The sequence below is a fragment of the Vanacampus margaritifer genome, chromosome 14 (genome assembly GCF_051991255.1).
Source record: "Vanacampus margaritifer isolate UIUO_Vmar chromosome 14, RoL_Vmar_1.0, whole genome shotgun sequence".
NCBI classification, from domain to species: Eukaryota; Metazoa; Chordata; class Actinopteri; order Syngnathiformes; family Syngnathidae; genus Vanacampus; species Vanacampus margaritifer.
In genome coordinates this window covers 21,016,534-21,032,011 of record NC_135445.1, presented here as the reverse complement: position 1 = coordinate 21,032,011, position 15,478 = coordinate 21,016,534, and the positions used below count along the sequence as shown (strand labels likewise).

At 38.6% G+C, this 15,478-nt stretch overlaps 1 protein-coding gene across 22 annotated transcripts in view; it reads right to left on the bottom strand.

The window, feature by feature from the left end:
- The window catches only part of crb2a (crumbs cell polarity complex component 2a), a 142,165-nt gene extending 127,959 nt beyond the window's left edge, over positions 1–14,206 (bottom strand). For 21 of the 22 annotated variants that reach the window (XR_013296663.1, XR_013296667.1, XR_013296675.1 and 18 more), the window contains exon 1: positions 14,008–14,206. Coding sequence is in view for 7 of the 22 variants with exons in the window: in XM_077586032.1 (XP_077442158.1) it covers positions 14,008–14,074 (67 nt within the window). In the remaining 15 variants the exon portion in view is untranslated. Of the gene's footprint in view, positions 1–11,501; positions 11,613–14,007 lie in introns of those variants that run through there. The other variant, XM_077586034.1, reaches the window with a different exon arrangement.
- Positions 14,207–15,478: the final 1,272 nt, after the last annotated feature.

Here is a 15,478-nt window from a genome sequence, read left to right as displayed (position 1 = left end):
TGATATGTGTGTGCGTGCGTGTGTGAATTAAAGGGAATCTTCTTTGTTATAAAATGGCCAGGGTAAATTGTGTGATTGTTATGGGGATTTTTCTAGTTAGTGTGTGTGTATGTGTGCGTTTGTATGTGCCTGCAAAAGGTTGAGAAGTTGAGAATGAATTGTTGAATAAATTGGGTGAGAACTGAAAATGAAAAAGGTGGGGGCTACTCTGGTGGATTGAGATTAGAACTGGGAGAGTGAGTGGATGAGAATGTATGTATGGATATTTGTATTTTTTCTCCTCAATGTCTTCAACTGTATGTTTGGTGTTGTCTATGAGAGATATGAAAAAAGGCTTGTTCTATTGTTGTCTGTTATAAAAATAAAAAATAATAAAAAGGAAAGGAGAGCGTGTTGTGGAGAAGAATTTATCCGTAGTCTCCAGATTTGTGTGAGAGATAAGACTGGTGTGATAATGGCGCTTGCCTTTCGAATAGGAAAGTGGTAAAACAGGTTTTCCATATTGTGTCAGGATTGTGAAGGGTGATAAGTATTTTTTTTCTTTTCTCCCATTGTCTCCAATGGGGGTGTGCGTGAGAGATAGGAATAATGAAAAACAGGTTTTCCGTAACGTGCTGTCAGAGTTTCAGGTCATCAGGTCTAAGGTCTAAAGGACAGATCTGGTGCCACATCAATGTGCCAGAATTTAACTAAAATATGAGGCTGTAAAAGTCTTATCTCTTCCTACCTCTCCCTTCTTGATTCAACATAGGACTGGGGGATTAAGGGAGGGGGTTGAGCTGTTGTCTTAAAGGAGGCTTGTAATACTTTGTGTCAGGCACCCCGCTGATTGATATTGAAATGAGCGTGGGGGTATGCAAGACTCATCTGATGCAAATCTGATGGTGCCAGTTGGCTTCAAGCAGTGCAGAAAGCTGTTAGGGAACAGATGTTAGGAGCAGGTGCTATCCGTATTCTTTTACATAATTAGGTCTGCTTTTATAGTTGAATAAAAAAAATAATAAAAAATGTTGTTGTTTTTTTTATAAAAAAAAAATTAAAAATTTATTGTTTAGTTTTTCCTCTTTCCTCCCTGATAATTCGGCTCGTAGGCGAGAAAATTATTTAACCTTTGTTTTCCCTCTCTGAGTTTCAATCCAGAATCTGGTGTCAGCCATTTTGAGGAGCATTCCCGAGACTTAAGCACAGTCCTTGGAAGGAACTTCCCCATGCTGACGTTGACCGGTGGTTGTCACATTTTAAACATAATTTGAGGTGACATGTAATGAAAAAGAGTCTAAGGTAGACAAATACGAAAATATAGAAATACTACTTGCTATAGTGTAATATATATGTATATATATATATATATATATATATATATTTTTTTTTTTTTAAAGCAGGAAGTCTCTTACTGTGATCTCATCTCCCTCTGTCGATTACGAGTGTATAATGTATTAAGCAGGTACAATCATTGGCCAAGGTATTTTTGGGTGGCCCAACATGTGCTGAACGGCCTGGTCATTGGGCCCACGATTGCAGACAGCGACCTGCTGCGTCTGGTTGGTGTAAAGAGTGGCCGGCAAACTGCACGTGGCTACATTCGAGGGGAAAAGCGGCCGCAGACAGCAACAATGATGGTACACCGTGTATCCACACGAACAGTGACTGTTCACAGACTCTTTTGCATTGTTTTTGGTTGCGCATAACTGTCCAGTCAATCTTTTGAGCAGACATCTCAAATTCTCATCACTGCTGCCTTGATGAACTTATCCTGGAATTTTCAGTGACACCTCAGTGCGCTTTGAACATTGCCCTGCGCAGCTGCTTACATCTGCTGGGCATAAATGGATATTGACTCCAGTTGTTGGCTCAAGGCTCTCTGGTCACCTGGGATTTGCTTCAGGTCTTATGATGTGGTGACTGTTTGTATGCATTGCACTCTGTACTGTGTCAGATAGGGAGATGTGCTCTATAGCAAGGCATTTCAGGAAATTGAAAACAACATATGGGAATTTGAAATAGGATAATTGGTAAAATTTATTTCAATCTTAATTACTCTATTTCCCGTTATTTGATGCTTATTGGGTTTAGTCTACTAAATTTTATCTACTTTCTTTTTGGAGCACCAGCTTCTGGATTGGCACCATGGAAGTGAAACAAACAACAGCGAGTTTGCTGGTTACTTTTTGATTTTCCTCACATCACTGTGATCCATGAATCCCACGAATGTTAGTTTTTGTAATGTCTCCCCTGTTGTGTTTTACATGCCCCACTACTCTATAGAAGTGGTTGGGTTGATTAGCATTTGAGGAATAATTTACGGTTTGCTTAAAGTAGGAGTATTGTGATATTTTTGCCTCTGATTATAATACATTTATTTTACCCGTTGAGAAGGCAGATATTTGGAAGTTTCGTGTAATTTGTGACCTGAAATAGATTAATGTGGTCGTCTTAACTCTATTTTTTCCCTGACCCAAAGTCCTCACACTGCAGTGTCTCAAATTGCATCGGCTCACGCTCATTTAAATTGCATTGACCTGGCTAGGGCTCTATTTTACATCATAATCGCCTGCCTCAAAGGCTTTTGTCTTTTATGACTTTCTGTAGCTAGCTCGGCAGGAACTGCCTCCTGTGGTTCCTTTTGTTTGCTGATAGCCACAATCTGATACTCTTTATTTATGAGCCACAAGGTCTCTGGTTTTCCCCTCTTTAAAGCTGCATCTGTTCACTGCTGTTACTTTGGTGATCTTATCTCTACTGTCTGACAAATGTCAAGCGGATCTTTGTCAAAAGGAGGGCAGTCGACTGGTTTGTCTGTGTGTATCAACTCCAAAGGAGGGTGTGCACACATGACAGTTCATGTTGAATTAAATAAATGTAGACGAATTAGCAGATCAAATAGCAAAAAAGGTTGTGTGGTACTGAAGAGGAATAAAAAATATTTGTCCTCTTTGCGTGTTCCAAAACTTGAAGACAGATTTAATGTAAGAAAAAACACCTTTGCAAAAATGATTTTAATCTAACAGAGATCTCTGGACATCGTGACAGTCTCCTTTTCATCACTTAACAGGTGGAATTCAGAGCGCCGAATGTGCCTCTTCCGCGTGTAAAATGGCTTCTTATAGTTAAAACCGACCGCCTCTCTTTCATTTGTAGACAAAACATACTCTCTGGGTACTTTTCCATGAGCGATGGCGAAAACAGAGTCCGGGGTGCGTGTTCGAAACAGATTCTGTTCTCAAGGACCAAATGTGTTTTCCCACAGAGAAGGAACTTCTAGACCAAATAATATGTCCCATCTTAAAGTCAAATTATACTGAGCTCAACACCACCCGCTTTACACGTCCACAAAACCTCTCAACATGGTTAATATAAAGAATTAAAATGTTAACAATGTATAACAATGGTTAATATATGAAAATAAAGAATTTAAATGTTAATAATATCCAACAGTACCGACCTACACTTCAACTAACTATAATTCCACAGTCTGGGTGTGATAATCCACAGGAGGTGATCAAGCTGTGACAGGAAAAAAGTAAGTTACAGAGGAGACAACAAGATGAAGCATATGGCGAAAAGAAGGTAAATATGTTCCATTTCAGAAACAATTGAAAAATCTAATTTCTAGAGCCCATGGAATATGCCATTTAGGTGTGGAAGAAACATTGAGACATTTACACACCTGGGTGACATCATTTCATGAGACAAATTGTTAAAAATGAACTGCAGGACTGCAGTGTTTACAAAGGGTATAAGAGTATGCATATATATAAATCTCTCGCCAGGGTGCTCACGGCCGGACGTGATAGCTCTGGGGTCAGATGTTTTTTTTTTTTTTATGGTTTTCACTGACATGATAAAACCAGCGTCAGGAATACAGACATTTGCTGGTGATAGTTAGATTCCTTTTTTATGGCTGTAGACACATTCATGCCAATCTACAACAGTAAATATCATGGTAAAACATTTGATTAATCATTATATACCATCATATGGGTTTCCTAGGAAAAATTTGATCAGACAATGGAACCCATTTCAAGAACTATATAAACTGTAGAAAAGGCATTGGGATTAAAACACATTTGGTTCAGTATATTATCCCTAATCCCAAAGACAGATTTAAGAAAAAATTGAAATATTAAAGAATTGGCCTCATCAAATTTGAATTGGCTACAAGATTTTCATTGATGTATTAATGAATGTGCGAATGTCATTATACTCAGCCAAAGGCTGGATTCTGTTTGAATGCCACAACAAACAGAACTTTTTCCGGATCCAACAGCACGTTCCAAGACCTACAGAACTTAAACAACTAACATTTACTAACTCCCAACTAACAAAAACTACCAGATGCTCTTTCAAAAAAGAAAGGATTGTGAATATGTATGTTTATAAGTGACCAAAGGAAAATGTTCTGCACCCAGCTGGTGATGGAGAGGTAAATCTGGTGCAGTTCACTGCAAAAGAGGGGGACACATCGTTCCACATCATTCCACATCGTTCCACATCTTGTCTACACGGCCCGCCGGATCCGTCCCAGGCTCATCAATCTCATCACCTGACGACCCAACCGGGAAAACAACGTCTACTGATCCAGTGTCCAGATGCCCTTTTTCAAGGCATCATTCCACAAATGAGTCACATTTTGGGAAGATAATCCCAGTGACCAATCCTTGGATCTCTGGCAGTTGACCAGGGTTCTGAAAGAAGCTGACAACGCCCTTTTCATTAAAAAAACAAAAACAAAACAACACTGACGAACGCCCTTTTCATTCAACTGAAAGATATTATAACATTTTTAATACCTAATTTCATATATTAACTATTGTTACTGATCATGAACATTTTAATTCTTCATTTTAAGTTTGTCAAAGTGTCTTGTGTCCTGAGCAGGGCACATGATGTTGACCTCGTATGCTCTGGGTTTAAAGCTGGGACCATATTATTTAGTCTAAAAAAGTTCCTTCTCATCACTTTGTGCGAAAACATATTTTCGCCCTTGATTTTGCTATACACTGATTGGTCCAGAATTTCTTGTTTTTATTTTGTACACGTACATTGTGGTCTTGAACAGAACTTGCTTTGCTTTTCCATTAGTCACGGTCATTGGTGCTTTTGGGTCAAATGATAAGTGAGATTTTGTTATGGAGAAGAATACGAAAAGTGCCTTGAAAATATACATATTTTGGCTAGAGACGAATACAGCTGCAGCTGCGCTAAGAGTTCTGTTGTTTGACATGTCCTTCAACTGTATAACACATTTGCTCATTCATGAAGGGAGAGATATTCTGCTTGGAGACTGAATTGTAATAAAAGGCTGGCCCTTCGAAAGAAGGGGGTGCATTGTTGATCAAAACCTGTCGGAGTTTGATTCAATGGTGTAACAGGAGATCTCCTCTAAGAATTATCCTGCGCAGGAAACTCTGTTCATTTCTCATCTCACCAGTTGGTTTATTGGACACGCAAAAGTATGGATTAATAACAACACCCTTCAGTTGGTGACCCCAATTGTCCTTAATGGGTGTGTCTCCTGATTCTGAAAAGATATTTAAAATTTATTAAACAATGTTCTCGCGCACAAACAAAATCATAAGGGAAAAAACAATCATCTATATAAAGAATTATTCCACATTAATTGCCATCCAAGTTATTTATGTTCTATAAGCATAAGATATGCATCTAAATTTTATAATATCTTAAAACTATACCTCTCTATGCTATTTGTGTATTAATATTCGTTCGTTTTATAGCAAACATAATTTTAAATATGACGTATTTGCACTCGTGAAGCCAGTTTAAGTATTCAACATTAGTGCTTAAGAAATTTATGTAAGGGGCTTATAAAATCAGTTACGGCAACAATTTATATAATGTCGTTCAATTATTTAACGCAGACAATTGGGGTCCCACCAAAGTGCCATATTCCGGTCCTAATGTAGTAATGTGTTAATTATAATTTAAAAGGAGTTTTTTTTTAATTTATTTTTTTTCTCCCATGTTTATAAATAGAAAATAATTTTAATCTCTCCTGAATATATTTAACCTTTGAATTCGACATTTGAAGTCTCATTACAAACAGACTGGGGAAGCTATCTGGAAGAATCACATTTTTGACATAATTTGAGGTGCTATGTAATTAAAAATCATTCCTGCTTTGACGTTTGACCAAAGGCTGACTTTACGGGCTGCGGCCTCCATTGAGAAAACATTAATTGAAAACTACACACTTATTAATTAACTATATTTGTAAATTGTTAGAGTATATCTGTCCTATCTTATCCTAAGTATTATTTATGAAGGTATGCAAAACATATTAAATTAAATATTGTAAACCATAACAAATATTGACATATAATTAGCAATTATTTAAAATTGTAAACTTTCATTGTTTTAATTATTATTATTATTATTTTTATTTTTTTTAGTTAAAAAAAATATTATTTTCTTCCCCTTTCTCAATTTTTTTTTTTTTTTTTTTTTAAATTTTTTAATAAAGGAAGTTTTTGTTTTTAATATTTACTGACATGTTATAACCTAAATACTGTTGGGGCAGATTTTATGTTTTCAGTCGAGTGAGGATTATTGGTCAGGGGTCATTATTTCGGAACAAAGTCAACTGGCGGGACACAGACCTCTTTAAAACCCCCCCACCCACAAAGAAACTGCAACTGCCACCACCATCAGAGGGGCGTGATGCAGCCATCATCACAAAACATCCTGCCAATACCTGATGGAGAGGGGAGGTTCCTGGCGCCACCTGTTGCCACAATGACTGTGCCATCATATACAAATGTGATAAAAGAAAAACTGCTCCAATGCACACAATGCTCCGCACGAACTGTCCTATGAAAAACTGCTCCATATGCTCTGCACAAGCGTCCTTAAAGCATTCCTGCGTCCAGAACTGTCCACTACGATGGTGACTCAACCCCACAAACAATGCTTTCCTTGAATTTGTGATACCAGACCATATGATGTGATACTGACTGTTTACACTGCACTCTATTTTTGACAGATATAAGGTGATAACATTTACAGTAAAACATTTCGTAAATATAATGAACTGATTGACAACACTATATACACACAGATTTATTACATTTTAAAAACGTTTGATGTCTATTTTGATTTGATCTGATTTGTTTATCTCTGTCTATTTTAAAAACAGTCAGCTTTTTGGACAAACATCAACAAGGGGGACTGGCAAGCTTAATGGTAACATTAAAACTAAGGGCAACTTTATGTATTAATAATAATTGATGAATTGGCTGAAAACTGAGATTCTTTGTAAAATTCATTGGCATAAGCTACAATATTTTTATAGCACAAAAGATAATACAGGTAAATTTCGTCTGGTTTCAGAAATTGAAAACAGCTAAATATGAATACAGATAAGATACAATTTATCCATCCATCCATCCATTTTCTTGACCGCTTTTCCTCACTAGGGTCGCGGGGGTGCTGGAGCCTATCCCAGCTGGCTTCGGGCAGTAGGCGGGGTACACCCTGAACTGGTTGCCAGCCAATCGCAGGGCACACAGAGACGAACAACCATACTCACAATCACACCTATGGACAATTTGGAGAGTTCAATTAACCTGCCATGCATGTCTTTGGAATGTGGGAGGAAACCGGAGTACCCGGTGAAAACCCACGCAAGCACGGGGAGAACATGCAAACTCCACCCAGGAAGGCCGAAGCCCGGACTCGATCTCACGTCCTCTGCACTGGGAGGCGGACATGCTAACCAGTCAGCCACCGTGCTGCCCAAGATACAATTTATTTCAATCTTAATTATTATATTTTACTTTTTTAAGTTTGGTCTTCTAGTGTTTTCCCGAATTCTCTTTTGAAATTTAAACAGTTGCTTGGGACGCATTGTCAAATTTGCTGGTTAAATGTAAAATGTTCCCCTCTTTCTAAACTAAAAGCAAGCAAAATTTATTTACTGCAAAACTTTATATATTAGTCTGAAAAATTCTCTAAAGCGATCTTTTTCAGATGGGGGAATTATTGGTTGGTCTGGGTATATCGTCGCGAAGGACACAAACAGTCCATGATAAATAAATACATTTAAAATTAAAAGTTAGTCTTAATGCGATAATTATAGATAGTCCGTGAGAATGAATTTTACAGGAGGACAATTGGGGATTTCCTTGACCATGGAGAAGGAGTAAGTTTTGGCAGAGACGGCGAAAATAAGGTGAATATGTTCCATTTCTATTTCTATTTTTCCCCTGGGGCCCCTGGGGTTAGATGTTATTTTTTGATTTTATTTGTTGACGAAAGTTGCATTTATTTAATGGCCGGAAGCACATCCATGCTATATATATAACAATAAATATTATAATAAAACATTCCAAGAATTATTACATTCTGTAAACAAAATTGGCCTCGTCAGATTTGAACTGGCTAAAGATTTTCATTTTTTGCATTTAAGAATGTGCTCAGGTCATTAAAGTCAGCCAAAGGCTGGATCCTAATTGAATGTCACAACAAACAGAATTTTTTCCCACAGGAGAGGCCTACAGAACTTTACTAACATTTACTAACTCCTAACTATATAACACTACCAAAATGCTCTTTCAAAAAGAAGGGATGTGAATAAATGTTTATTAGTGACTAAATGAAAATATTTTGCACCCAGATGAGGTGATGAAAAGGTCAATCTAGTCCAGTCCACGGGGCACCTGGTTCCACATCTTGCCTATTAGACCAGCCGGAGGTCCGCCTTCTACTCAACCCCCACCTTCAGGAGCCAGCCACCACCGGGAATCAACAGAGAGACCAGCCAGCTGCTCCAGTGACCAGACGTGCCAGCCGAGAGGCCATTCAACTGCTTCCAGTTTCCACCAGACGAGCTGAGGATTACCCAATGGAGAGAGGAGGAATGTGTCCCTTTTCCGGGGCGTTCCACAAAGAATGAGTCACACCTTGGGCCCGGTGATCATCTCTGGCAGTTGATGTGGGTTCTAAAAAAGCTGAAGGATCCATCCATCCATTCCCTTGACCACTTGTCCTCACAAGGATTGTGAGGGTACTGGAGCCTATCCCAACTGGCTTCGGGCAGGAAGCAAAGTGCAACCTGAACAGGTTGCCAGCCAATCGCAAAGCTGAAGGACTCTGTTTGAAAAAACCCCCAAAAAAAACAAAAAAAAAACGCAAGCAACAAAACTTCCCTAGCCCAAACGACAACAAGTCTTCAATCGCATCTCCAATTGCACGTACATAATGACACTCTTTCTCATACTGACTGCCATGCCAATTTTCTATTCCTGAAATCCCCCGCTACAATTTTTTAACATAATCACAACACACTGTCTTCATATATGATATGCCTATTTTACTGAGAAAAAAACAAAAAATCTTTTAATGAATCACATTGTTTTGACATATGACTGACCTCCTCTCCTGCTAAAAAGAATGTTTTCATTTTTCCTCTTCCTATGTTGCACCTGCCATTGCGATGATGAAAATCCCGCGGGAATCCTTTGGTAAAAATGTTTAAATATTTAGTTATTGGGCTTAGTGTTTACGTAAGCCCAAAGGGCGGACTGAAAGATATTATAACATTTTTAATACCTAATTTCATATATTAACTATTGTTACTGATCATGAACATTTTAATTCTTCATTTTAAGTTTGTCAAAGTGTCTTGTGTCCTGAGCAGGGCACATGATGTTGACCTCGTATGCTCTGGGTTTAAAGCTGGGACCATATTATTTAGTCTAAAAAAGTTCCTTCTCATCACTTTGTGCGAAAACATATTTTCGCCCTTGATTTTGCTATACACTGATTGGTCCAGAATTTCTTGTTTTTATTTTGTACACGTACATTGTGGTCTTGAACAGAACTTGCTTTGCTTTTCCATTAGTCACGGTCATTGGTGCTTTTGGGTCAAATGATAAGTGAGATTTTGTTATGGAGAAGAATACGAAAAGTGCCTTGAAAATATACATATTTTGGCTAGAGACGAATACAGCTGCAGCTGCGCTAAGAGTTCTGTTGTTTGACATGTCCTTCAACTGTATAACACATTTGCTCATTCATGAAGGGAGAGATATTCTGCTTGGAGACTGAATTGTAATAAAAGGCTGGCCCTTCGAAAGAAGGGGGTGCATTGTTGATCAAAACCTGTCGGAGTTTGATTCAATGGTGTAACAGGAGATCTCCTCTAAGAATTATCCTGCGCAGGAAACTCTGTTCATTTCTCATCTCACCAGTTGGTTTATTGGACACGCAAAAGTATGGATTAATAACAACACCCTTCACAACAAAGAACTTCATCACGAGATGGCTTCAAAGCAGGAACACGCCTCCATCTGCTACTGCATCGCGACACTCTTTCTTGAACATAAACACAACACATTGTGTTAAGCCCCATATATGATATGCTTATTTCACTGAACAATCTTTTAATGAATCAAATTGTTTTTTAATGCCATATGTCTGCTACACTACCTCCTCTCCTGCTAAAGGGATGTTTCATTATTGCATGCTTCCGCTTCGTATTCTAATGATAATGTCTACTCTCCCCACACAACCCTTGCTTAATGTTGCGCCAGCCGTTTGCGACGATGAAGATCCCCGCTGGAATTTTTCTGTGAAATGTTTTTTAATATTTCTTTTTATTTTGGACTCTTTCGAGTCCAAGATAGGGATTGAAGTGAATCTTCTGTTTCAATTTAATTATAACTGTTTTGATTTTAGTTATAACTGTGTTTAACTAACTCAACAGAGACTGATGAGTGTGAACATTCTTCCTGCTCCTTATCTCACTATTAGTACCAGGGAGTCTGGCTCTGTTACACATCAATCAAACCATCTGTTCCTTTGTAATTCACAACCGGTTGAGCAGGGCGGGGTTGGTGCCATCCCGTCTGGCTCTGAAAACAACATCAATCTTTATCTTGTGACTGCGTGGGGGCAGGAAAGGAAAAACACTGAGAACAGAGGGAGGGGAGGAATGGCTTGGTGGAAGAAGAAGGGGAGGGACTTTAAGAAGGACTGAAGGATATTAGTGACCGGCTCATGGGAGGAGCGTTACAGATGGGAAAGAAAATGGCGCCGCTTGGCTGCATTCTCCTCTGTCCATAAGCTTATGAAAATAAATCCTTAAGGAAAGCCTGAATTCACCGATCTCATTGTCTGTTTTGATAATCAACATCATGAACACGGGAAAACAAAGAAACATTTTACTTCACCTTCTAAAGTATCAGCAAGAACGATAATTCAGGTAAAAAGCCAACTCGAACATCACATCAAGGGATTTGCAGACCTCTTTTGCTGCATCTGGTACACATGTGCATGCTTCAACAAACAAGAAAAGTCAATCGACAAGGCTTTCATGGAAGGCTTGCTAGGTATAAGCCTCTGCTCACAAAAAAAAAAAGCAAAGCTGCCCATCTCAATTTTGCCAGCGAGTACCTGGACAACACTGAAACTTTTAGGAAGTCCCTTCTGTGGACAGATGAGCCCAAAAAAGTCATGTTTGGTGAAAAGTCAACACTGCATACCAGCAAAAGAACATTCTCCCTACAGTGAAGCAGGGTGGTGAGAATGTTCTGGGCGTGCTTTTCATCCTCAGGACCTGGACAACTCCACATAGTCCAGGGAATCATGATTTCAGAGGAATATTGTGAAATCCTGGATCATAATCTGAAGTCGTTCCAGCCTGGTAGACGATGGATAATGCAACATGAGAAAAAATCCAAAGCATTCCAGCAATACAACCAAGGAATGGCTGGAGAAAAACAAGATTCATTTTCTGGATGTGCCCAGTTAAAATTCTTTCAAAATACTGTGGCGGGACCTGAAGCGGGCAGTTTATGCTAGATGCCCATCCAACCTATCTCAATTGGCTGCATTTTGCAAGGAAGAGTAGCAAAAATCCCCCAAAGTAAATATGAAAGACTAATAAGTCACTTAAAAAAGTGTTTGGATGAAGTTTGAATAAGGTGCAATGTCTGATTAAGTGAGAGGTTCACATACTTTTGCACCCATGAGTTTTTCTTAAATCAACAACTTTTGCTCAATAATGAATGCTGATATTATCATTCCTTTTGTTCAAGTCCATTATTTTCAATGTCAGCATTGTAGATTGGGGTATGACTAAACATTTTATTAGGTTATTTTAATATGTTGTACAAAAAATCTTTGAGCAGCACTGTATATATATACATATATATATATATATATGTATATATATGTATATATATATATATATATATATATATATATATATATATATATATATATATATATATATATATGTTAGGGCTGGAAGAGTTTTTGAAAACAGTTAAGTCTGATCGGTTAAAGTGTTTTGGTTTAGTCCGTCCCCATTCCGTTCGGTCCTTTAACGCAACTCTTTTTTTTTCTCCCTTTATGAGCGCTAATCCATTATGGCGCCTCATGTACGTCATATCCTTCCAGCGAGGCTGCAGCCAATCATATTGCAGCGGGGCGGGTAGAGCAAATTCTCAGGTTTCATGACGTTAGTGGATTCTACGGTGCTAACGACACTTGGCTTCCTGAACCATTGCTCATTGCTGCCAAGTATTTATTAATCCAACACAAGATTTGTAGTACATGAAACGGATGTCGAAAATCTATATGTTCATGACTGAGGTGTTTTGTTTCAAATGGGAGTTTTGGTTAACCTGAGATCTGAGGATAATTGATGATGGCATAGCACACAGATAACCAATACTAGTAGGCAGAGGTGTGAACTTGAGCCATGTGACTTGGACTCGAGTCATGAATTTGACGACTTTAGACTCAACTTGAAATTTTTTTAAAAGACTTGCAACTCGGCTTGGACTTTAACAACAATGACTTGAGCCCTTTGACTTGAAAAGAGTTGCTTCTTCCACCAAAACAAAAAGATGTATGTTAACGATTAAGTTCCGTCTCAGTGTGTGTGCGTCACTGCGTGTGTGTGTACGTGCGAACTGGGATGACACAGCGCCATCATTCAAACATGTCAAGGAGGCCGCAAACACACGCCACATACGCTAAGGCAAAATAAAGCTGACCAAATAATACATTGACACCAACAGCCTTGGCGAATTGAGTTTGAAGTCTGCCTGCATGGTGGCGTGAACGCCAGCTTGACTACTTCTCTTTGGCATTTTGGCTCATCGCATCTTCCATGTCCCTGATCACATTCTCTCGTCCTGACAAGGAGAATGCAGAAAATTCCCCAGTTCTTTTTTTTCCTTTCTTTTTTTTTTTAGAGCTCAGTATTGTTCATTCGGTAATTTTACCGATTTGACATGTCATCATCATTGCTCTCTATTTTTTTATATATATATATATATATTTTGTTGTTGTTGTTGTTGTTGTATGTAAGTGAGAATGTGTATGTGCATGTGCGTGCGTGTGAGTGTTTTCCCCAGAGGGAAAATTCCCCAGTTCTACTGCGAAACATAATGCATGCAACATGTCCTAGGTCTGCCATTCGCTGTAGGGTAATTTCAAAACATCTCGCCAGGGAGGCATCAGCTCACACAGAAAATACTCCATCACTATGATGCCACGCCGTAGATCATTTTATTTATTGTTATTATTATTTTTTAAACATTTTCAGTCCAGAGACAATGAAGAATGTACATTTATCTTCATGGAATTCCGATGATTTAAAAAACAACAACAAACGGAGAATGCCAAGGCTTAATATTTGGGGTTGGTGCATTGCTCCTGGGCAACTTGACAGTAGTCAGTAAGTGGGCTAGTAGCGTAAGCAACCATGAGCCTCTGGTTCCAAAGCCCAAGTTCATACTTATTAGATACTGCCACCACTTATTATAATAAGCATTGAGCAATATTGTTAATACATACAAGCTAAGAAAACCAAATCCAAGGCGTACAGATAGGATTACAGATGGTATTATTCTTGCAATATAAATACAAATCTTATTGTCGTTAAAAAGAAAAATCGAATGACTACATTGTATGTTTGTAAGTGAGGGTTATACGCAAGAAACAATACAAAAATACATGCAAGTTGCCTCTACTCACCCCATTTGAACAGCATCGTTGTCAAGAAAAGAATCTTTAGATTCAAATATAGTTGCCCAAACTCCATTTTACATGATGTGATAAAAGTATTTTATATATGAAAAGAGTGATACTGTAATACTGGCGTTAAGTAGACAGACAGTATGTTACTGTCACCCTGTTTGAATAGGTAGGCTAGCTTAAGAACATACTGCTTATCCAGTCCCACACACTCTGGAGTGTGATTAGACATGACAGGCTCACTGGAATACATGAGCAGGTTAAACCGTTCACACTAATGCTCATTCTTTACTTCCACTAGTTGAGTATTCAGTGCTTTAAAGACATGCTATTAATCTGTTTACAAACTTGTATGGCAAATGGACTGCTTTTCATATAGCGCTTTAACTTCACCGTATATATATATATATATATATATATATATATATATAAATATATATATCCGTCATTCCGCAATTGTCAACAGTCAGGACACCCTTCCGTCATCATCAATCCATCAATATCTCAAGATGAACGGCATTGTAACAGAAGCATGCCCACTTTGTCAGGCTAGCATGGAATTGCATGCACTAGGTACTACTGACACCTACCTGTAGATACAGCACATTGCACAACACACCCTTCAAGTCTTTGTTTGTGACACCAATCACTGTCATGGTTTCATGAAATAAAATTCCAAACATATTGCTGATCTGCCGGATCTGCGAGCGCAGATGTCTCGTGCTGGTGCGGCCTGTGGAACGTGTGGTGTTCCTGGTGTCGACCTTGGCGGCGTGTTCTCGGCGGATTGCGGGGAGTGACCCTGCGGCGCGATGGCTTTGCGGGGGTGTCGGATGGATTCTGTGTTCCAGTGGCGCCTGGAGTACATGTTGGCCAAGATGTACCCCAGGATTCTGAGCTCACTTTACGCATCCCCATAGTAACTCAGAATTTAAATATGAAACTGCTGAATCTAGGGATCACAAAAAAAAGGAAGTGGGAGGTGTTTCAAACTGTTGATCATTCGCAAACGGTGTGGGACCCTAAGGCCAAACCAAAAGGTCTTCTAGGTGACCACTTAAACATTAGGAGCATTTTGTCTAAAAGTGAGCAAATATATCATCTGCTTCTGGACTCAAATCTGGACTTTCTATGCTTCTCTGAAACTTGGCTTAATCAAAATGCTCCATCAGCAGCTCTGACTATTCCTGGTTACAACCTCTACAGGAAAGACAGAGAGAGCTCAAAAAGGGGTGGTGGTGGTGTAATGGTTTATATAAAAAGCACTTTACAGTGCCACAAAATCTAATGGTCAAATTGCATTAATTTAGAGTGCTTGGGTCTCAATATCTTTCTATCGCCCCAAATGTCATTTGCCCTTATAATTTATTGATCTCCCTCTACAGATAACTTTTTTTGTAAACTTTGAAAAGCTGTTAAAAGAAAGTAATTTGGATAAAGAATTCATTATTGTGGGGGATTTTAACATTAA